Raw genomic sequence first — 26341 nt, 5'->3', positions numbered from 1 at the left:
TCTGTGCAGATGTACACTGGAGAAAGGTGCTCCAATTTCTCCTTCCGTTTGCACGTTACGACCTGAACTTTTTTTTTTTTGTTAACCTTATGATAATGCTTTTGTTCTGTAAGGGGACATGACAACCGCAACGGCTTTGCGCAATGACAAACGAGCCCTTAAAAATTAATTCTCGATGTTCAGCGTGTTCCATTGTGTTTCAAGTCTTTCCCAACAGGCCAATAACTGATATTTCCAAGTCATCCTCTCTCGCTCTCTGAGGTATTTATTTTTATTTTTTATATTTCAAACAACCTAATGTAAATACATAACACATACACCGAAAGAAAACAATGATAAAGGTTATGACCAAGATAAATCAAGTATTACTAGATTAATGAAAACATACACTACTAAACGCTGACACATAATATCAGTAGGGTAAGTAATACAAATAATAATAAAAGTTAAGAAACTAAAAATGATGTATGGATGGCAGTGCCAAAAATACAGAAACAATATATGGATGAATACACAAAACCATATAAAAATCTGTATACATAACGGATATTGCATAAATATCAATGGTATATATGAAATTCGATCCTTAAATTTGGTACAACAAATATTATGGTTTATTTTGAAGAGATCGAACATCAATCGTTGTTATAGCTAATAGCCTACACGATCACGTAAAATTAATTAAGTACATTATCATCATTAATTAAATACTAGTTTTGTCCTATGTTTCTGCTACTACTTTGAAGCTGTCTTTAGGGAAGTCCAGTGAATAACTATTTTTAGTGTCGGCAGTGCCCGGCATAAAAACGTGGGTATTCTTGATGGAAGTCTGACCACCACAGACTTCGTGGAGATTAGCAGAATTAACAATAAAAACGTTATAAATTAATATACACGTGATAGTACGTACATTCTAATAACCATGGAAGCGAATGAAGAGATTATTTCACATAAAGACACACGGGACAGCCACAGCATAAAACTTGTGATGGGACAGTATTCACCAGAAGTACATTTCGATATTCATTGGCGTTACTTCGGTAACATGATACTATTACAAACTGATTGTTTTTTTTAATGTTTTTCGTCGGAGCATTTAGTAATTGAAACTACGCTGTAGGGCTGTCATCCAGATCACGGGTTCCCAAACATTTTAGACCTGAGGAGCTTCGCATCAGAAAAAAAATATTCCGGAACCTTAATAAAAAAAATACACTAAAAATAGAAACAAACGGTCACTAGCATCAAATAAAGTTTACTTCAAACTTTTAGAATTTATTAAAAATATCAATATTTAAAGAAAAAATTATTTCCACTTAACTTGTTCAAAAATTTTTGCATGCAAAATTTGTATCAGTAAAAGTATAGTGCACTTATTTATTTATTAGTGGCTCAAATTGGTTTGCTTTTGTTCACAAAGTAGTTCAATATTTGGAGTTATGATTGTTACCTGTAAGCACAAATCATCTTCAATATTTAGCTTGTTTCAAATTTGGTCTTTCTAGCCGTATACAGTGAAAATATTTGTTTACAAAGATATGTTGTTGGAAAACGCTTAAACGTATTCAAAGCTTTATTACTTATTTCAGGGTATTCCATGGCCATTTGAATCCAAAATTGGGTAATTTCTTCCTGTTGAAAATTTGTTTTTATGGTGTAATTAGTTGAAATTTCTATAAGCTGTTCTTACTCTTCCAAAGACAAATCGTTGGTATTTGCAGAGTCAACAAAGGGATTTTGAATCCGCAGTCATTTTTCTAAATGAGGAGGGAAGTACTCCCTAATAGTTGTACACAAATCAGATATGTGATGCAAGACTGAAACTCTTGCATCCTCACTTACAGAAATTTCATTCGCAAGTAAAAATTCACCGAGATTTTCAAAGCAATCAACTTATTCCATAAGTATACATTCACCCCAAAGTTTTACCTTATGTTGAAGCGCTTCCATTTCACTCTGAGCTTTGAAGTACATTACCCTGAAATGTAGCATTCACACATTTAGACAGACAAATACGTCCGAAAGGTAAGTCACTTTCTGTATCCAGCATTTGTCCCTTAATTTGTATGCAAGTTCAAAATGGCATTCAGATAAAAAGAAACCTATCTCCTTACACAGTTCATAAAACCAAGTAAGCACTTTATCCCAGGAAACCCATCGGGTTTCAGTATGAAGCAGAAAATGTTTATGCAAACTTCTCATATCCTCACAGAGTAAACTCTCGCATCGAGTGGTCTTGATTCTATAAAATTAACTATTTTTATGACATCACCCAATACTTCTTTTAAGTCTTCTGGCATTCGTTTCATTGCAAGTACATCACAATGAAGACAGCAGTGGACACTCTCGAGGTCTGGGTTTTTCCTTTTTATACATGCCACTGCGCATGAAAATTTTTTCCATCATAACTGCAGCCTCATCAGTGCAAGTACTTGAGCAAAGTTGTCATTGGATCTCATGTTCTTCCATAAATAAATCAAGTCAGTTTAAATATTTCTTCGCCTATTGTTTGAGTAGGCAAATATTTGCAAATTAGCATGTCTTCTTCAAAACTAGCTTCAAGAATATAGCGAAGAAACACAAGCAACATCACATAACCTGCGACATATGTTGATTCATCCATCTGTAGCGAAAAAGTTCGACTCGCTTTTACTCGCCTTATTAACTCCGTTAAATAATTTGAAATATTCTCGATTCCTCGAGAAATCGAGTTGTCAGAAAGCGGCACAGAGTTAATGTTTTTAAGAAATTTCTTATCAATCGTACAATTCACTAAATCTTTTGCGCATGGTTGTATTAAATCTTCTGCAACTGTATGAACTTCACCTACTTTTGCAATACGGTAACTAACACGATATGAAGCAACAAGAGCACTTTTGTTGTCCTGATGGACAAACGAACGAAATGTAGCTTTACTTATATTTAATTGCAAACACTTTCTTTTGAAATATTCGGAAGGTGGATTTTTAATTGGAAGTGTTTGGTTTCTAGATGTCGTTTTAACTTTGCTGTTACTACTGCTACTCAACACTGTTCCACATTCAACACACAACCCACTAGGTCCATCTTCATTACCTGTCCATGTAAAACCATATTAAATAAAACTTTCATCACACTTTTTTTATTTCTTGTTTTACTATTTCTTGCATCATCCTGCGTTGAAGTGCTTGCACACGACGATAACGTCGACGAATTCGTATTAGGCTTAGGAAGACTCGTGTCAGATTTATTACTGATATTCAGCCACTTATCCATTATAAGGGTGACAGTTAATTATTAATTTGTCCAAAAACGTATTTATATCTTTGGCACTTTACAAGTATTTTCACGGACACAAAATAGCTTCTTAATGAAAACTCGTTCAAGCACTTGAGTTTTATCATTATACAGGGTGGCCCGTAAGTTTCTACCCATCCATATGTTGTTATGTTATATTTAATTACGCATGTATTATAAATTTTCTTTTTTTTTCAGAGAAATATGGCCGATGTAAGCCCATTTACACATGAAGAGCTTATTGTGACAAGTACGTGGGTACATGAGGGCAGCGAGAATGAGGAACAGCACACAGATACATAAGATATATGGATGGGTACAATGACATGCTGACCTGAGATCAGTGTTGCCATAACGAAGTCAGAAATAAATATTTGTGGAAAACAGGCTAGGGCACCGGAACAATATATTGTCTAAAGGAAAAGGGTAACCTACTATTTTACTTTTTTTTGTTTTTTAACAGCAATTTTAAGCCAAATAACAAAATATTAAGCTAGATCTAACGTGCGTTTAAATCTCGAACGAAATGAAACCTAACAATTACCAATTATAATTGTCATATATATATATATATATATAAAATTATACTCCATATAAATATATTTTGAAATTGAAATAATTTTACCACATTTATTACCGCATTTAATTGCATCACAATGTTTCAAATTTGGACATGTTTCAGCTATGACGTCATGTTTAATTTCGTTCAAGATTTAGCCGCTAATCCAGAGTTGTCTATTAAAAGACAGTTGGCATCACTACCCAGGGTTAACCGATGTTTCAAATGACAAAGTACTAAGTTATCTTGCATCTTCAATGATGCATGCAATTTTGAGATGGTGCCATATCTATTAGCAGCCAGTGGTGCCACTGTCGAAGTTAAGTGAGATTGTATTAACACATTCACCGCGAGAACGTTCCCTACGCTAAATAAAATCGTCTTGCGTTAGGCAGAATAAAACATTAAAAGGCCCCTTACGCGATAAACGTGTCATATTAAAGATACATTTTACTTTTTTGTACAGCGTATTCTGATTCAATTTTTATAGTTTAAGGAAAACTATAAAACAGATAACTATGGCAGGGTCCAAGGGCTCCGCAGAGCATACTTTGAAAAATCATGATCTAGATGACAGCAAGATCAGACGTGGCGACAATGGACTGCAACGACATAGTAAGGCTCCAAAATCATTTTGATGTAGCATATTCAATTTTTACACACACAATATGGTTATAAATAACGTAAAAGAACAAAAAACTGTTCCTCTGATATATCATGTATATTTTCTACAGACCACTGATGACAGAATTTGTAGATTATGAGATATTTAACATAACGTATTGGGACAACATAGTACCTAATGGTTCATCTCGGCTGCTCCATACTAACTTAAAACAAAACACTAAAAGTCAGCCCTTATTATTCATCATTCATTCATTTATGAACTTTTTCCTTATTCCCATTTAAATTCACTGCTTCCACAACATTTGAAAGCAACTCATTCCAAAGGTCAACCACCCTGTTAAAAAAAATACAAAATGCATACTTGTGTCCTCTAGTTCTACAATTCTCACTGTTGAATATCAAAAAAAACAACAAAAAACATCAACATTATCAATTCCTTTACAATCTCAAACATCTTAATCAGATCTCTCTTAACATTTCTTTCTTAAAGAGAAAAAGAGACATTTCAGCTGCTCCATCCCAGGCACCATTTTAGTAACTCTTCCTGAGGTAAGGAGCTCAATACTGAATACATAATTCCAAGTGTGGCCAAACCAGTGACCTGTTCAATGAAATGATCACACACTTACTCTTACATTCAGTATTTCTGTAGATACAACCTAAAACCTTATTTGCACTAGTACTAGCAACAACTCAGATGGCTTTAGAGACTGATCGACTATAATATCAAGATCCCTTTCTTTCATAACACTGTTAAGGTTACGTCCATCCAAACTGAACTTACAACTGAAATTATCTTGCACTTATCATAATTGAAACATATCTGTTATTTGTCCAACTCACTAAATGATCTAAATTATTTCGTAAAGCTGCAGCACGTCTTCAGAGCCAGCAACAACCAAGATTTATATTCCATCTGGAAATTTATTGACCATTGTTTGTTTGTTTGAAGCATAAAGTTACACAATGATATATCTGTGCTCTGCTCACTATGAGTATCAAAACCTGGTTTCTAGCGTTATATGTCCGGAGATATACCGCTGCACCACTAGAGGACTCTTTATTGATTGTTCCTTTATTATGTCATGGATGTAAAAAGAAAAAAAAGTGTTAATGTCCTCAGAATAATTTCTCAGAGAAATTCTTTAGAACTTGTATAGTTATGCAATAAATATTAATTGTGTTTTGTAAAGATTATCTAGAAAAAATTTAGTCTGAATCATTTTCAAATTTTATTGTGTCAATATTCAAAGTCAGTTTTAATTTGAAAATATGTTATATTTATTTTGGTATAAAATTTTACGAATATATTTAAACCATAAGAAATTTTTACATGGCTGAAAATTTCAGTGTTGAGTGTTTTGGAGCAGAATTTATAGAAAGGAAAAAACTCTTGAAATTGAGATAACTTAAAAGAATCATGTGAGGAGCTTAAACTAGACAACACTCATCAAGGCCAATAAAAAAATTAGAATTAGCCCTAGTTAATTCTGTTGTTTGTGTGCCTGTGCCCATTACTTTGCTTTGATATATCGGAACAGCTTAAACTTTGTTGAAAAGAAGTTCAGTTTCAGAAAACCCTCCAAGGGAAAAAACATTTTGATCCAAGACATCTATGGTGACTACACTTTTGAACCTCTCTATAGGATTCATTTACAGTAATTATGTTACTGGTCCTATAACAGTTTGTATTGTTGCTGGGCTGAACATCAAATAAATTATGTTATTTTTAAGAAATGATGTTGCAGGAGACCAGGTTCATGCCATGTCAATTGTGCAAGACATTCCTGTTGAAATCTAGAAGAGAAGACCCGAACAAGGTTTTTACAGAAATATTTCCATCTTATACTGTAACTAGGTCACAAAATATAACTAGTCAGGAGTTGTATCACATATGTCAGGCTAAGTTTCATGAAAATTCAGACCCTAATGAGAGTTATGATTTGAGCACTGTTTTTTTTTTTTTTTTTGTAGATTTAGATTCTGGAGACAAGTTAGTTCCTTTGGTGAAATTTAGGGTTAATACACAAACTTTGACTGAGAAACAGAAAAAAGGGTCCGAGTTTGATTTCCCTCCAGGAGCAAGCCTTATCAGAACAGGAAGCAAAGAAACAGCTTGTTTCTTGTTACTTTCAGGATGGCATGTTCATGAAGAAGAAGTTAAGACTCCTGCTGATAAACAGGAAATTAGCTCTAGCTGGACATCATGGAGCTAAAACATTTAACTTGAGGTTCATGTGAAATTTTTATTGGCCTGGACGAGGAAATTATGCAAACGAATTTTGTAAAATATCTGAAACTTATCAAATAGTTGGAAAGCACTTTTGAAATGCATTTCTTCTGTCAAAGAACCATTCTCTGGAGTTATTGCATATATTGCAGGACTCCTTCCCGAAAAAAAAAATTTGTTGACCATCTTGGTTCAGGCAACTAAGTATCTCGAAGCTATTACTATCTAAGAAATTTCTGCTACAATTGTTGTTCAAGGACCGATTATTTTTTCTCGTATTTTGGTTTACCGAAGGAAATTAAAAGTGATCAAAGTAATTATTTTATATCACAGGTTTTCTAGAAAATCATGAAATCATCAAGACATTTAGGTCTACAAGTTATCTTCAGACTGAGGGAGCACTTGAGTCTTATCATCACGTTTTGAGAAACATGCACAGAACTTTGCTTTTAAACACAAAAAAAGATTGGACTTATGGACACCTTTAGTTTTGTTTGCCTCAAAGGAAGTTCCTACTGACTACGTTGGAATCTCTAGGTTTGACATGATATTTTCTCATAGATTCAGAGAACCTTTGCTGTTGCTCAAAGACAGTTGATTGGAAAATGGGGAAGGCCATTCTAATATTTTGAATTACATTTCGAATTTCAAGGAAAGACTAAATACATGAGTGGACACTGCTCACAAACATTTATTAATTAGGCAAAAAAACTTGGTATGGTAATAAAAGTCTGGCTAAATTTTCTGAAATTGGGAGTAAAGTCATTGCATTGTGGACTATTTCAAATAGTCCTTTAAGGGCTACACTTCCATGGCCTTACAGAGTTATTAAAAATTAAATAATCTGTATTATGTTATTGAAACTCGTAAGAAAAACAAGCGAGTATGTCATATCAACATGTTGAAGTCATTTTGAGCACGAGTCACCAAAACTGGTTAATATGGAAGCAGTCGATGTTGAAAATACATGGAGGCAGATCAAAATTTGGAATTTGGTTTAAGATGTAGAATTCTATGACACTGAAGTGTCAAATCAGAGATGAATGGTGTGAATGAAGAACAATAAAATCAGTTGTCACAACTGGTAACTGAATTTCAAGATGTATTTTCTGATACCCAAGGCGAAATCAACTTGGTTGAACATGACATTCAAATGATAAACGAACTAACCACCATCCGTACAGAATGCACTCTGTAAAATATGAGTGTTTAAAAAGGAAGTTCACGAAATCTTGAATTTAAGCCTTAATGAACCGAGTAGTAGTCGGTATAGTTCCTTGTTATAACAGTTCCAAAAACCTGAAAGAACTACTAGAGTTTGTACTGATTAAAAAAAAAAAAAGTGAATGTGGTGACAGATTCGTACCATATACATCGAATTGATGATTTTATTGACAACGTTAGTTATGCAAAATATTTGATCTTCAGAAAGGATATTCTCAGTGTCCATTATCTGAGCGAGCAAAACCATTATCTGCCTATGTGATCTCTTTTGGACTTTATAAATATCGAGTCATGCATGCCCTTTGGACTTAGGAACATACCAGGAAAGTTTTAAAGGGTAATGAATTCTGTCACTAAAAATGTCAAATTGTTCGACCCATATAAATGATACATGCTTATATGGCTCGTGGAAACAGCATTTGAAAAATATTCGTAAATTTTTTATCAGGTTGAGAAGAGCAGGTTTTACTGTTAACTTGCCTAAGTGTGAATTTCGTAAAGCACAAGTACCTATCCAGGTCACATTTTGAGTCAGGTCAAGCTCTACTGAAACAGACCAGTGTGGAAGCTATTTCAATTTTTTCCCAACCAAAGATAATTTAAAAGTGAAATTAAGAAATTTTATATGAATGGATCTTAAAGAAAAATTTTTAATAATTCTTTTACAATTTCTGCCTCGTTGACAAATTTGTTAAAAAAGGATAAATTCGTTTGATCTGATCAATGTCAGGAAAAACTGAAGGCTTTTTTGTTTTTAAATTTCGCGCAAAGCTACAAGAGGGCTATCTGCGCTAGCCGTCCCTAATTTGGCAGTGTAAGACTAGAGGGAAGGTAACTAGTCATCACCACTCACCGCCAACTCTTGGGTCACTCTTTTACTAAATAATAGTGGGACTGATAGAACATTATAACGCCTCCACGGCTGAAATGGCGAACATGTTTGGTGTGACAGGGATTCGAACCAGCGATCCTCAGATCACGAGTCGAGTGAAACGCCGGGCCAAACTAAAGGCAGAATTGAAAATTTCACCAATTCTGAAATTCCCAGGTTTTTCGTAACATTTCAGGTGCTTCGGATATAGGTGCAGAAGTTGTATTGTTATAACAAGAATCTGATGGAGTGATGCATCCTGTAGCCTTCCCTTGAAAGAAATCTGACAATGGTCAACAGAATTCCTTAACTGTCGTAAAGGAATGTTTGACATCAGTTTGGACACTGACCCAATTTCAATTTTGTTTGGCAGTAATTTAATCCCTGTTTTTACTGGCCACAATTCTTTGTTGTTGTTTTTTTCTCAAAATAAAAGAACAATTCAGAAAATTTTAAAATTGGTTTGCTTCTCCAAGAACTTATTTGAAAAGTAAAGGATACTGCTAGTAAAGAAAACTAATTGGCAGATGCTTCATCCAGAGTATAAATATGAAATAGATAGGATATATGTTGAACATGGTTGCTCTCTGGAAACATTTTTAAAAATTTAAGAATTTGATAAAAATGTTTGTAAATTTTTCTCTTTGAAAAAGGAAGAGATACCATGATCCCCTATTTTTATACAAACTTGCTTATTAGTTGCAGGTGTATCGCCTGATCACTGACGTAACTAAGTTTTTCGCACGCGCACTCTTAACAATGGTTTTTTTTCTGTTTATGTAAAATGTTTGTTTATAAAGAGCGAGAGAAAGGTATTTAAAAAATTGTTTAGCTTGAGTTTAGCCATTTCAAACAGTGGTTTTCTATATAGAATTCTTTTGAGTTTTGGAATCCAGATATTAATTGTAGCTTATAACAAAAACCACCAATTAATATTTGGATTCAAAAAGCTATTATTATTTTTGTTGTTTGCGACTAAAAGAGTTAGTAAGTTTAAGATTTAGTCTTAGCTTTTTATATGCAAAAACGGCTCGTTTGGGGTGAGAAAATATTTTACATAGAAGACCTTCTTCGGTCATCGTCACTGATTATTATTTCATCACGGCGATTGTACGATGGGTTTCTCGACATCACTGATTAGTCTTAGCTTTTGTAAGTAAGCCTTGTGCTTTTGAGAACTGTTAAAAACCGTATTTGGCGCGACTGACATTGGAACAATAAACTTTTCTAACTGCACATCTAGTGTGAAGTTCAAATTTGAATTTACGACTTAAAGCTGAATTTCGACATACAATGAAGCGATTACGTTTAATTCGACAGTTCCTACATGGATCTTCCACGAAAGTGATTTTGTTGTTGTGTGTAAGTTTGTATTTCATGTTTGTGTATGCGTTTTTTATTTTATATAAAACTACAAAATTCCAGAGTTGTCATTTTTTTATTATTACGTATTACTATTATACACTACGGTAATATGGGATTGTAATGGGTAGGACTAAATTGTTCAGTGTGCATAATATATACCTCAAAATAGGAAACTATTCATAAGGCTTTTCTACAATCTATATTGGACAATTATTGGGGCATGAAAATACGAAACTCATTTCATGAAGAATTAGAAAACAAAACCATGGGAAATAGTGACGTAACTTTGTTTTCAAAATTGGAGTTTGGTGTATATACTAATTTATTTATTTTGAGCAAATATTTTATAGTTGTTTACTTTTGTTTACAATAAGGGAGTTAGAAATACCTAACGTAAATGTTATGACAAGTTTAGTTACATAACGCAATAAGAACAGTACGTTGTGTTTACAGCTCATTGATATCGAGATTATAGAACGTCGCGTGAAATTTAATAATTTCAAGGACATATATCAAGTCGACGATTTAGTTATACACATACAAATAGTCTGAGAAGAGCGAAAAACAGCAAAGACAGATCAGACGAAAAACAAAGTCACCTAAGAGACGTTGAGAGAGAAAGGCCTGAAGATTGATAATTACAGTGACTAATACTGTTGAAAGATAAGAATAATATTGTACTTAGCCAAATAAGAGTTCTAATGTAATTGAAGCTGCCTGCGTGGACTTCAAGAAAAGTAGACATTGGAAGTAGGCCTAAATATGAAAAAGTAGCAGACGATATTCAACGAATTGGATACAATGGATGGAACGTAAGTGAACGATTGTCGGACTGTTCGGGAACATTAATAGTGAAAAATAGTTCAGGTTGTAAAATTTTAAATCATTTTATCATGCCATAAGTGGACTATTGATAAAAATAAGCACTATATAGTATCTGCGATATACCTATGATCATCTAATAGTGTAAATAATTTGATATACATCTCTAACTAGTTCTGTATAGATATACTGTTTTGGAAACAAGTTAGTGCTATTCGTTTTTTTCTAATTTACCGCCAAATTACAGTCACCTACCGTAGAAGGGTCCTTAGTTCAACAACAATATAATTCAACCTATTTACTAAATACATTACTACTATATATATAATATTAAGGATAAGCCTCATAATTTTGAAATAATATAACTTTGTCTTTCGAAAACGTTTATTTCTACCCATGAACATTCATGCACAAAGAGAACTGAGTACATTAGACTACAATGAACTTGAATATGCAAACCAGGAAATCATGTGGCAACCACAGCTGATACAAAGTCGCGACCGAATGATATATATCGGAATTACATTGATATTATTGTAATGAGGTTATTCTAACCTTTAAAGAGTGTCGGGGGGGGACATGCCTCCAGATAAAATGCCAATGACGTACACTTCTTCCAATAGTCATACGTTATACGACATTCCTGTTGGAAAAGTTTGTGTTTTTTTATATATCTGTCGGTAGCTAAACGAAAAGCACCTGAATCTAACTTTAATACATTTATTCCAAAGAAACACTGACGCCTGTGGAGAGAGCTAACTGAAACACGAGCTAAACTAGGATAGAAAAAACCAGTAAATGAAAATTTCACCCACTGAGTGACTCACGTTTGATAACAATTTTCAAACGTTTCTTAATTATCTTCCTAACTTTTCAATTTTTCGTTCTGTCGTGGAGTACAACAACTGTCGGCCGCAACTGTTCATTCACAAGAGATGGTTCGATAGTGGCTAATACAACGTTCCGCAACAACTTAATGATTTATATCAGACTAGCCCATCAAACCTGATTTTCTTTTAACCACGACCAATATGGTTAAGTATGAGAAGATTGATAGTAAATACGCATGGTATACGTACTTAGTTTCCTACGCAAAAGAATGTGATCCCCCCCCCCAAAATAAAACAAAAAAAACTCCACAGTTTACAGATTTAAAAACAAAAAAAGGAATCGCATCATGGTCAAAATCGTTTAGCGCTAATCCATTCTGAACATAAATCAACCTCTATAATTATATACATGTACACATTTTTATACCACTACCTGAAGTTGTGGCACAGAGTTTTTGGTTTTTGCGAATTTGATGACAGAATGAATGATGCTACTAGCTTCAGGGACATCGTGCGCTCAACGGTGTTAGGAACACCTAGCTCCCCCTAGTTCAGGGGATATCTAATCAAGCATTATAGTTGCACATAACAGGCTTTAAACAATCATAATAAAGTTAACGTTTTGTCCAAGTTAACTGTATTACTTTTTTCTCTTATAATTATAAGAGAAATTATAATAATTATAATAATTGTTATAATTATAACAATTCTGTTACACTGTCGTTTTTACTGAATAAAGTATTATAACAATTCTGTTATACTGTCGTCCTTTATCAAACAAAGTATTAAAACAATTCTGTTATACTGTCGTCCTTACTGAATAAAGTATTATAACAATTCTGTTATACTGTGGTCCTTACTGAATAAAGTATTATAACAATTCTGTTATACTGTGGTCCTTACTGAATAAAGTATTATAACAATTCTGTTATACTGTCGTCCTTACTGAATAAAGTATTATAACAATTCTGTTATACTGTCGTCCTTACTGAATAAAGTATTATAACAATTCTGTTATACTGTCGTCCTTACTGAATAAAGTATTATAACAATTCTGTGTTATACTGTCGTCCTTACTGAATAAAGTATTATAACAATTCTGTGTTATACTGTCGTCCTTACTTAATAAAGTATTATAACAATTCTGTTATACTGTCGTCCTTACTGAATAAAGCATTATAACAATTCTGTTATACTGTCGTCCTTTATCAAACAAAGTATTAAAACAATTCTGTGTTATACTGTTGTCCCTTATCAAACAAAGTATTAAAACAATTCTGTTATACTGTCGTCCTTACTGAATAAAGTATTATAACAATTCTGTGTTATACTGTCGTCCTTACTGAATAAAGTATTATAACAATTCTGTTATACTGTCGTCCTTACTGAATAAAGTATTATAACAATTCTGTTATACTGTCGTCCTTACTGAATAAAGTATTATAACAATTCTGTTATACTGTCGTCCTTACTGAATAAAGTATTATAACAATTCTGTTATACTGTCGTCCTTACTGAATAAAGTATTATAACAATTCTGTTATACTGTCGTCCTTACTGAATAAAGTATTATAACAATTCTGTTATACTGTCGTCCTTACTGAATAAAGTATTATAACAATTCTGTGTTATACTGTCGTCCTTACTGAATAAAGTATTATAACAATTCTGTGTTATACTGTCGTCCTTACTGAATAAAGTATTATAACAATTCTGTTATACTGTCGTCCTTACTGAATAAAGTATTATAACAATTCTGTTATACTGTCGTCCTTACTGAATAAAGTATTATAACAATTCTGTTATACTGTCGTCCTTACTGAATAAAGTATTATAACAATTCTGTGTTATACTGTCGTCCTTACTGAATAAAGTATTATAACAATTCTGTTATACTGTCGTCCTTACTGAATAAAGTATTATAACAATTCTGTTATACTGTCGTCCTTATCAAACAAAGTATTAAAACAATTCTGTGTTATACTGTTGTCCCTTATCAAACAAAGTATTAAAACAATTCTGTTATACTGTCGTCCTTACTGAATAAAGTATTATAACAATTCTGTTATACTGTCGTCCTTACTGAATAAAGTATTATAACAATTCTGTTATACTGTCGTCCTTACTGAATAAAGTATTATAACAATTCTGTTATACTGTCGTCCTTACTGAATAAAGTATTATAACAATTCTGTTATACTGTCGTCCTTACTGAATAAAGTATTATAACAATTCTGTTATACTGTCGTCCTTACTGAATAAAGTATTATAACAATTCTGTTATACTGTCGTCCTTACTGAATAAAGTATTATAACAATTCTGTTATACTGTCGTCCTTACTGAATAAAGTATTATAACAATTCTGTGTTATACTGTCGTCCTTACTGAATAAAGTATTATAACAATTCTGTGTTATACTGTCGTCCTTATTTAATAAAGTATTAGAACAATTCTCTGTTATACTGTCGTCCTTACTGAATAAAGTATTATAACAATTCTGTTATACTGTCGTCCTTACTGAATAAAGTATTATAACAATTCTGTTATACTGTCGTCCTTACTGAATAAAGTATTATAACAATTCTGTTATACTGTCGTCCTTACTGAATAAAGTATTATAACAATTCTGTTATACTGTCGTCCTTTATCAAACAAAGTATTAAAACAATTCTGTGTTATACTGTTGTCCCTTATCAAACAAAGTATTAAAACAATTCTGTTATACTGTCGTCCTTACTGAATAAAGTATTATAACAATTCTGTGTTATACTGTCGTCCTTACTGAATAAAGTATTATAACAATTCTGTTATACTCAGTGATGTCGAGAAACCCACTTGTTGAAAAATTTATATGCAAAAACGGCTCGTTTGGGTTGAGAAAATATTTTACATAGAAGAGCGAACAACGTTTCGACCTTCTTCGGTCATCGTCAGGTTCACAAAGAAAGAGGTAACTGACCGGAAGCTGACCACATGTTATACTGTCGTCCTTACTGAATAAAGTATTATAACAATCCTCTGTTATACTGTCGTCCTTACTAAATAAAGTATTATAACAATTCTGTGTTATACTGTCGTCCTTACTGAATAAAGTATTATAACAATCCTCTGTTACACTGTCGTCCGTTATCGAATAAAGTATTAGAACAATTCGCTGTTAAATTAGACTATCGTCCCTAACGAAGAGTGCGTCAGCTCTCTTTGTAAGAGTGGCACGGACGCCCATATTAAAGCAATACAAGTCATCTAGATTTTCTTCTCAACTGGTAATCAGAAGCCAGATACGAAGAGCTACCTTGCATAGTCGTTCAATCTCCGGTGTATATCACTTTTCAGTTATCCAGAGCGATTCAAATTCGAAACCAGCGAAATGCCAAAACTGAGATTTCTTACTTTCGTTCGTCATCTTTTTCCCCAAAGTTTTAGATCTAACTATATCGTTATCATCATTTGATAAAGTAAAACGGTCCTTAAGATCTTTGGCTATCTGTTTTATTATTATTATTATTAATATTATATGCAAAATTTAAAAAGATAGATTTAGCGATAAACGTTTTTTTCCTATTTTAACGAGTCTATTATAGGACCCGTCTTCCCTTTAAGGTGCAAGATTTTTTTTAACGAGTAGCCCACTATTCCTGAAATTAATTTTGTATTATAAATTATATAATCTTTCTCTTGACGATCTAAGCGATGACACTTTGTGTTCTTTTTACTGAATAGAGTTGTATAATCTCATGTTGGAGACGATTTCCTTTCATATGGGAGTATTAACATCCTCTTTTGAACACTATTAGTAACATACTTATCTGTAAAACTGTATCAACTAATACCAACTAATAGTGGGATTTTTGTATCTGTTGGGTATATCACTGACTTCTCTGGACAAGAGAGTAACACGTGATAGATTACAGATATATTACCTTCCTTCAATGACGAACCATTTACTACTATAGTACTAAATCGCTGAACCTATGTATTAACGGACATTAACCACGTGTTACTGTGCTACTATTTACGTATAAAGCAATATTAATGTTCATTCCTGACGAACTGTGTATTATAGAAATCCGAACAGCGTATTAGTGTTCGTTTTAATGAGCCATGTACGACTGTGGTACTTTGGATCTATACAGTTGTCTTTTCTTGAACTATGTATTAATGTGGCATATATATACAGCTGAATTAACATTCTGTAGTCGTGTCAGTTCTATTTTGTTATAGTTCATTGTCTGATAATAATAATTCAGATTTTGTCTCTTAGTTTACTAATATATTTAAATAGTTTAATATTGGATTTCATGTTTTCTACTGATAATGCCATCATAAGTTGAAATACAGACACGGGTACTTCCATGGTTTTAATGACCCAAGAGACCCACACACCAGTCTCAAACTGATTAATTTTTACCCTTTTGTCGTATTGAATTTGTACGAATTAAAACTGATGTTAGAGACTGAAGTTCGTGTCTCCCCACTGTGTATATACATGGCGTAGGAACACTTCAAACGTAATTGACATTTATACTTTATAATCCATTCAACCATTATATAACAACAAATACAAAATAAGTCGGTCAAAACGACTCCTTTTATGTATGTATCAGGCGTCTTCGCTCTACAGACATCACAGTTCATTGATGTTCCAGACATCACCATAAGTGGAAGTGTTATAAATTGTTCAACCCACGTTATTGTTCAAGATTCAAAGGAAACACAGACTGGAACAATTCAATTCCTTCTGGGAGTCGAACGACAGACAAAGTATGTTTTTAAAATAAATTGTACCAATAGAGATAATTAAAGAAATGTTCGTCAACTGTCAGTGCAATGATGATTCGTCGAAACGAGTCTTTTCAAAGAGGAATGTTAGCGTTTCTCCCGTCTTAACTCGTGCATGTACGTTGACATGATTCCTTTTTTTTTTTTGTTCATATACGACAAGATAATTTCGAGCCCTGCCCTCTATCGTTAGAAGACAACACGCCTGTGCCATTGATGACTGGCCTTTTACTGCAGACAATTGCTGCGGTATTTTTGTTTAGAACATTGTGAATTTATAATGACTTATAATCAGGCCGGCAGCAAACAGGATCCACTGACTTTTAATAACAGTAATTTTAAGTGTGTGAGTGTATGTGTGTTTCGTAATTCTAAATCTGGGGTAACCCATTTCAGCTAGCTCAATGAACAATAAATTTACCTGTTTCTAAGAGACCATTCTCATTGTGAACAACTTAGCTGTTTTTTTAGCAAGTCCAGAGGATCTGCATAGAGTATCTGTTTTTTTCACAATTAAACTGGAATATCACAGTTTAAACAGGCTCACTCATTATTCATTCTGTCTGAAACAAATTAAAACATCCAGTTCTATCGTTTGTGCGTTTTCTCTTTTAAAATAAACATTATATTAAAGGTTGTAAAGCTTCTGAATTAGTGCTAAAAGCCACGCATCTTCTTAATAAAGCTGAAGTTTATATATGTATTACTAAAATACCTATGTTAAAACAATAAAACCACGACCTTGTTTGTTTGTGAACTTTTAGCAATGGCGAGATGCATCAATTGTTTTTTAAATCACAAAATCAGGGGAAAAGGATGAATTATATATATAGACCTTTATGAAAACCCCCACGCTCTTAAATCATGCTTTGAAATTTCATATTCAACTGAATAACAGAATTTTAATAATTTGTTGACACTTAGAGATGTCACTAGGGACCTGACTTGTTGAGCACTTATATGTTACTAAATTCCTATTTGTTTCAATATTTACTTGTAAGTATTAGTAAAAAAAAAAAGTTTTACAGTAAAGGGCGCTAACTCTGATGGACATACTTTTTGTTTCTAATCGTCTCAGAGCGAGTGTCTTATCTAAATATTCTATACTAATTATAAAGAAATACAAAGGTAGTATTCTACGAGATATTGTATGAGGATAATAAATCTAACAAAGAAAATGGAATTCTGTATTTATAACGTATCAATCCGAGATGAGCCGAATAAAAAGCACCATCTTAAAAGTCGGATTGCCAAGCCTTGCGTGATTCACTATTATATACAAATTATATGGACATATCAGTTTCATCAATATAAAAAAAAAAAAAACATTACATACTTGCAGAAGAGGTTTTTCTCTTTCATATTTACGGGACCCTGAAGTATACTGATCATTAATGTGACACACACGACAGTATGTTCTAAGTGCCAAAGAATATGTTAAAAATACCTCTCGGTAAACGTTTCAGGTTAAGCTACGCTTGTCAGTCAGTAAAGAATAAAACACTTTGTGTGAAATGTTCGTCATGTTTATGTCACGGTCCCCGACTTGAAGTTAGCAGACGACAAAGTTAAATCTGGTAGAATCCCATCTAGGCCTCCCAATAATCGGGACCAACTTGGAATGTTAAAAGTTCACTTTCTCGTTTCAGTAAAAGTTAGCATGAATTACATTTCTCTGGACTCATAAGTGTCAAATGGTTGTAAGTTTAAATAATTAAAAATGGATTTTTCTCTTTAAAAATTGCTATATCGCTAATATGTTTATGTTAAAACATTTAACTAAAGCATTCACTAGCCTAGCACTATGTTTTTAAAGTATTCTACAGATAAAATCCCTGATTTTCGGCTTTGTTTGTGTTAATCTCGACAAACTACGATATCAAAGGACCTAGGGCAATTTATTTTGTTATACCAGTCCTTGGAACGTATTCGTTACACATTCTGTATGTATTAAGGCCTCAATAATCACAACATAAAACTTGGATACTTACGTAGTTATAACTCCGTATATTTTGAATACAACCTTTCAACGTTAACGACTGTCTACGTAAAGTTTTAATAACGTTCATGTCAAAGGTTAACTTCCTGCAGATCTAAACGATAGAAAATGTAATACAGTTTTACATAATATTTTAATAATTCTACTCACCGTACATATCTGTTTTTGCTTCGGAACCACATAATTAACCTCTTATATTACAGAATTAACTGACAGTATTATGTTTGTTCTTCTTCTAACAGATAAACCATCTACAATATCCATATTCAGATGGAATCGAATGGGCCCAGTTATAATTGGTATATCAACGTTATTATGTACTGAGTTGAAATGGGTATACCAAGGTTTTTATAGACTTGAAACGAACATAAATAGAAGCTCTTCACATCTATCTCACATACCATCCTTCCAAGTTATGTTTTTGGATTACAAGACTAAAGCACAAACGCAAAAATGACTAATTTATATGAATGACATATCACAAATTGTATATGAAATACATGAATTAAATGGAACACACCACAATCTGTAATTATATATATAAAACCGATCGTCTGGTTCCCGTTTCAAAAGCTGTGCACGCAGGCAAAGCTCAACATTCACTTTCGAGAAGAACAGTCATGAATAATGTTAATATCAAACGTTATTTCACAAACAGGATATTCTACACTAAACTGTTAGGAACCAATCACACTACGATTCACATATCAAAACGTGACGATACTTAAACAACAAAAATGTAGATTCACTGCATGTTATTGATGAGTGGCTCTTAGCATGACTGAAACGAAAAGTGTAATACAACCCTTTTAAATACTATAAAATAACTCAAATTGATATATTTACATAAACTTTTCCCTCACTAGGGATGGGTATTTTTGTTTGTAGTGTATTATTTAGAACATGTTGTATGATTTAAACCATAAATTATGAAGAAAGTAGAATATTTGTTTGTATAACTTTCATCGCTTTGATTTTAATGTTTACGATATTACGTCCAGCATTCTTAAGTGACGACCTTTATAATAGAAGATTATTTGTTTGTTAAATTTCACACAAACCTACCTGCGCTAGCTATCCCTAATTTTAAAGTTATAGGATACAGAAAAGGGAACATCACCCACCGACAAATAGTGATACTGGCCGTAGCATTATAACGCCATTACAGCTACAAGGGCGAGCACGTTCTGTGATGGGTTTCGAACCTGCAACACCCAAATACGACTGAGAAAACGTTCAGGTTAGGAAACGTTTTGGCAGTGTAATGACTCCTAAAAGATAGGGCCATATCTTTCATATAAGGGCACACTTAATATTGTCCTAACATATCATATAGGCTTTAAAAATTCTTTAAAAATACGATTATCTTGTGAAATATTATTTCTGAACAAGGTTCTGTCAAAATCCATAAGGTAGGATTTATTGCTCAAGAGACTGGTAGGTAAGCACTTGTTTCACTGACGAGACCCTAACCCTTACCCTGGATTTTTTACTCGACATTTTTGCTACCACATGCAATATTGTTTTCTAAATTATTATTCGTTTGGTGAAAATTTACGACACGCTATGGAAACCATCGAGGTCAGGTGACAACAATATGAAGACAACAAAAACACGGCCACACTCCCAGCTCAGCTTCTATACTCCTCATTGGTCAGAAATATATCGGTGATTATTACTTTCTCAGCGTGACGAGATATCATAAGCGAGCATTGATTCTTCAAGTAAAATACGATTCAGAAACTTCTTTAAAGAAATTTTCTGGGGCATGAGAAAACCAGTTACATAACTGTTAGATTGTTACAAATATAAAGTGAAAACTAAAGGAACTATGAACCGACTCGTTCGGTGTTGTATATGAACAGATTAAAACGAAACGTAGCAGAACAAGGAGTATGAAATAAGTACAGCGAATGTTAAACTTCCTTCTAATAGATCAAGTCACACACGCGTTCTAAACCTTCGAGCATGCATAGGTTTTTTTAAGCGACCAATTTTGGACTAACACATCATGCATGACTAGCCAGTGTAAACCTTCTGACTAACACACCATTGACTTTTACGGATAATGATTCTCTGAATGTATTATGACCAATATTACGTAACAAGCTAGTTCACAAAGGAGCAAGTAAAGCCGCCAACGTTAACTCTTAACTGCCCCTTACGTTTTTTTTGGTAACTAATTATCATTCTTATAACAATGCTGATAGCTTTTCTATTTGTATACTTAGTAGGGACAACTGAATGAGAGACGTAGTTTTTAGCCGCGGCGTAACGGCTCAGAGTTTTTCAAGTTCAAACATTTAGCTTATAAATCCGTCACCTTCTGATCGATTTTAGATCTAATTACAGTTTTGGACTCAGGAAATCAAACTGTTTTGTCTTATGTATTTAACTAGGCCCAATGTCTCGCAGATTAATTTACCATGATCCTGCCTGAAAGAGTGTTAAGTGTCACGGGCTACTGAGGATTCCCTCTCAATTTGAAATGTTTTTTTTTTCTTTCTTCTAATAAATACATTTGGGTCACGTGACTATATAAACAAAAATTCCCCAAATATTTAAGGGTCAGTCCTAACAGAGAGCCAGCTGAAATCACGAGTTTTATCGAACAATAAAACTACGGATTCTTGAACAAAACGAAAAAAAAAAAAAAAAAAAGTTCACAAAATTATACTGAAAACAGAAATAAACATTTTAAATCATGAGTGACAAGGTGCCTATCCACACACCTTCCATATCTTCATCGCTCTCAACCACCCTTTGGTTTGTCAATGACAATTTTATGGATAGTGTTAGAATCTGAGGTTCGATTCCCTGAGGTTGGTAGAGCATAGATAACACATTATACAGATTTGTGTTAAAACAAATAATCACTTTCGATCAGGTATGTATAGATGCAATTTTAGAAAGCGACACGTTTCCTGCAGGCATTTTAAAATTAGTGGGTAGAACTGAAATATGTACATATACATATGTGCATAAGTTCTCTCTACTGACTGCTTTTAAAGTGTCGCTATTAAACACGTTTTCAAATGTTCCTCATTGACAGGATTTTCTCGCTATAGTTCGTTTTAATACAGTATAAACAGACCAAATACTTCACTTACCGCACAGTTTGTGGTGTTGACATTAGCCAAGGATAAAGCGAAGACTTTGTCCCTAAAAACAAAAAAACAAACCAGTTATTAAATCTGAAACTAGCTAAATATACTGAATAGTGTCTTAACACAAATTTTATTTAAATTAAAATAGTGTAATCCGCGCGTCTTACCCAGTCATTGTCCGAAAGCGTGTTTCTAGGCTTAAGCACGCCTAGCTGAACCGTTCAGAAAAAGATATTTAAACTACAACTTATAACACTGAAGAGAAGCTGTCTTTATCTTAACCAAGAATATCAAATAATATTCTACACATAAATAATATACTGCTCTAACGTTGTTTAATCCACATAACGATAACAAATTACTTTATTTCTACATGCTACTTACTACGCTTTACTGTCATGCGCCCTCTAGCTAACACCTAATTTAAAAAATTGAAAATATAACTTTCTATAATAATATAAGAAGGCTAAACTTTAAAACATTCAGAATATCTTAAAAACAATATCTATAAAGAAAAGTGTGACACGTGATCAAGATAACCGAATTTCCAGGGTCTGCAGACTGGAATTCTAGATAACCATATTTTAATGGCCTGAAAAGATGGATCCTAGATTACTGATAAACGACTATATTAGGGTAAAATATTAAGTAGCTTATAACTGTTAATAAACAACGGTACAAGGGCAAAATATTATGCATTTTATAATTATTAATAGACGGCGGTAGAAGCCTACAAGTATTATGTAGCTTACGGGGGTATAATGTTACGTAATTTATAGCTATCAACAAACGACAGTACGGGGGTAAAATGTTACGTAGTTTATAGCTATTAACATACGACAGTGCGGGGGTAAAATGTTATGTAGTTTATATAGAACAAACCAGTTTGAATTGCGTCGGATTGCAGGAGACATTTTTTGACCTGTTGATTGTCCAGTGATAGGATTGGAGAAAGACGAGATGATTCAATGTAAAAATATTTGAAAATTACACTGACGTTTTTGGTTTAGTTTGTTTTGAATTTCGCGCAAAGGTACACGAGGGCTGTCTGCGCTAGCCATCCCTAATTTCGCAGTGTAAGACTAGAGGAAAGGCAGCTAGTCATCACCACCCACCGCCAACTCTTGGGTTACTTTTACCAACGAACAGTGGGATGGACCGTCACATTATAACACCCCACGGCTGAAAGGGCAAGCATGTTTGGTGTGATGGGGATTCGAATCCACGACTCTCAGATCGCGAGTCCAGCACCCTAACCACTTGCCCATACAGGACCCGTACGTTTTTGACGTTCTTAACGAATTTATTTGAGTTCTGTAGTTGCCTTTCAAGCACGCTTATTCTCTACACAAACTGAAATAAGTATTTAGAAAAGTGTATCCCTGTATTCGATACGTTAAAATAACAAGTATTTAGAAAAGTGTATCCCTGTATTCGATACGTTAAAATAACAGTTATTTAGAAAAGTGTATCCCTGTATTCGATACGTTAAAATAACAGTTATTTAGAAAAGTGTATCCCTGTATTCGATACGTTAAAATAACAAGTATTTAGAAAAGTGTATCCCTGTATTCGATACGTTAAAATAACAGTTATTTAGAAAAGTGTATCCCTGTATTCGATACGTTAAAATAACAAGTATTTAGAAAAGTGTATCCCTGTATTCGATACGTTTCCCCGAGTTCACTCGTTCATGTCGATCTTGTACATCCTTTATACATAAAAACAGAACTGTCCTTTCAAAGTGAATCATTATACATAGATATGCTGTATCTGTCCTTTCAAAGTGAATCATTATACATAAGATATGCTGTATCTGTCCTTTCAAAGTGAATCATTATACATAAGATATGCTGTATCTGTCCTTTCAAAGTGAATCATTATACATAGATATGCTGTATCTGTCCTTTCAAAGTGAATCATTATACATAGATATGCTGTATCTGTCCTTTCAAAGTGAATCATTATACATAAGATATGCTGTATCTGTCCTTTCAAAGTGAATCATTATACATAAGATATGCTGTATCTGTCCTTTCAAAGTGAATCATTATACATAAGATATGCTGTATCTGTCCTTTCAAAGTGAATCATTATACATAAGATATGCTGTATCTGTCCTTTCAAAGTGAATCATTATACATAGATATGCTGTATCTGTCCTTTCAAAGTGAATCATTATACATAGATATGCTGTATCTGTCCTTTCAAAGTGAATCATTATACATAAGATATGCTGTATCTGTCCTTTCAAAGTGAATCATTATACATAAGATATGCTGTATCTGTCCTTTTAAAGTGAATCATTATACATAAGATATGCTGTATCTGTCCTTTCAAAGTGAATCATTATACATAGATATGCTGTATCTGTCCTTTCAAAGTGAATCATTATACATAGATATGCTGTATCTGTCCTTTCAAAGTGAATCATTATACATAAGATATGCTGTATTTTCCGTCTAAACTCAACGTACTTATCGGTGACCCGCCCCTTTAATTTTATGATTGTTTTTAGCTGGTTGTTAAGTGTAGTTAAGATTCAACACATTGCACGACAGGGAGAAAACAATTAAAAAAAACTGAAGAGACTGTTGATAATTCTGAGAATGAAGACACAGCGATCTTATTGGTTGGTTAATATACAACAGTTATCAACAGCAATGTACTTAATTAAATACTCAATATTTCTTAAACTAACACACGGACCAGACTAGTATTGACATGACCATTTCTTACAACATATGTTTTTAACTGTTTAAATAAATTAACCTTCATCCGTTGTTAACATGTTCACAAACTTCATGTTTTCCTCATAGCCTCTAGGTTACTTTAAAGTTTATTACATATGATATAATACTGTTTTCTTTGTGGTATTACAATAAAATCTATATAAAAGTCACACCTGTATCACTATTAGTAATCGTTAACTCATGGCGTGCATAACTGGAAAAAAAGTATATAGTATTTTAAGCCACCACGAGCGAAAACATTCGCAATATCAAGTGCCGAATAGAACTCTCGCTAATATTAACTAGGTCTTGCTAGGATACGACAAACACAGCAGTAGTCTACAAGATACGTATGTCACCAAATTTCACGAACAATTAATTAAAAGGTTTCATGCAAGTCGTTTATAGATCAAATATTAAGTTAACGAATTAACAACTCAACGTTAATTATTTTGATTACCATCATATTTATTTGAATTAACAAGTGGCGAACCAGCAAACAAGGATTCTCGTTTCCAGAGCAACCACAAGAGAAAACTACATTAGTACTTCTAAGAACCCACTGCTGTAATAACAAACAAAATCAGAAACTGATGTACAACCACGTGTTAGTGGGGGGTCTAATTATATTTATCTGACACCGGAAATGCACACTTATCACAAGGTACCTACTTATCTATTCACATTTATTTGGTTTGTTTATTCAGTCATTTACGTGAGAGATCATCGTATGTGAAATATATGGAAAACGGTTTAAACCTGAACAATGCAACAAACATATAAGAACGTTTTTTTTTGTTTTTTTTATGATTTGATAACATATCAAACATTCAAACCCTAGAAAAAAAAACGATTTGTGCGAGCTGTCTCTGTGTAACGTAGACTGAACTAAGCTTTGTGAGAGGTATCTCTGTGTAACGTAGACTGAACTAAGCTTTGTGAGAGGTGTCTCTGTGTAACGTAGACTGAACTAAGCTTTGTGAGAGGTGTCTCTGTGCAACGTAGACTGAACTAAGCTTTGTGAGAGGTGTCTCTGTGCAACGTTGACTGAACTAAGCTTTGTGAGAGGTGTCTCTGTGCAACGTAGACTGAACTAAGGTTTGTGAGGTGTCTCTGTGTAACGTAGACTGAACTAAGGTTTGTGAGGTGTCTCTGTGTAACGTAGACTGAACTGTGAGAGGTGTCTCTGTGTGTAGACTGAACTAAGCTTTGTGAGAGGTGTCTCTGTGTAACGTAGACTGAACTAAGGTTTGTGAGGTGTCTCTGTGTAACGTAGACTGAACTAAGGTTTGTGAGAGGTGTCTCTGTGTAACGTAGACTGAACTAGAGTCTCTGTGTTAGACTGAACTAAGGTTTGTGAGAGGTGTCTCTGTGTAACGTAGACTGAACTAAGTTTTGTGAGGCGTCTCTGTGTAACGTAGACTGAACTAAGTTTTGTGAGGTGTCTCTGTGTAACGTAGACTGAACTAAGGTTTGTGAGGTGTCTCTGTGTAACGTAGACTGAACTAAGGTTTGTGAGGTGTCTCTGTGTAACGTAGACTGAACTAAGGTTTGTGAGGTGTCTCTGTGTAACGTAGACTGAACTAAGGTTTGTGAGAGCTGTCTCTGTGTAACGTAGACTGAACTAAGCTTTGTGAGAGCTGTCTCTGTGTAACGTAGACTGAACTAAGCTTTGTGAGAGCTGTCTCTGTGTAACGTAGACTGAACTAAGCTTTGTGAGAGCTGTCTCTGTGTAACGTAGACTGAACTAAGCTTTGTGAGAGCTGTCTCTGTGTAACGTAGACTGAACTAAGCTTTGTGAGAGGTGTCTCTGTGTAACGTAGACTGAACTAAGGTTTGTGAGAGCTAAGGTTTGTGAGAGGTGTCTGTGTAACGTAGACTGAACTAAGCTTTGTCTCTGTGTAACGTAGACTGAA

At 33.6% G+C, this 26341-nt stretch overlaps 1 protein-coding gene across 2 annotated transcripts in view; it reads right to left on the bottom strand.

Moving 5' to 3' along the window:
- LOC143239187 (semaphorin-2A-like) overlaps window positions 1-26341 on the bottom strand; it is a 478807-nt gene that overhangs the window by 38515 nt on the left and 413951 nt on the right. For both annotated transcript variants that reach the window (XM_076480055.1, XM_076480054.1), the window contains exon 3: window positions 21697-21748. In XM_076480055.1, the coding sequence (XP_076336170.1) occupies window positions 21697-21748 (52 nt within the window). The remainder of the gene's footprint in view (window positions 1-21696; window positions 21749-26341) is intronic.

Source organism: Tachypleus tridentatus, chromosome 13, assembly GCF_004210375.1.
Source record: "Tachypleus tridentatus isolate NWPU-2018 chromosome 13, ASM421037v1, whole genome shotgun sequence".
Classification (NCBI taxonomy): domain Eukaryota; kingdom Metazoa; phylum Arthropoda; class Merostomata; order Xiphosura; family Limulidae; genus Tachypleus; species Tachypleus tridentatus.
Note: the sequence above shows the minus strand (reverse complement) of the source record. Positions and strands in the feature narration are given on the sequence as shown.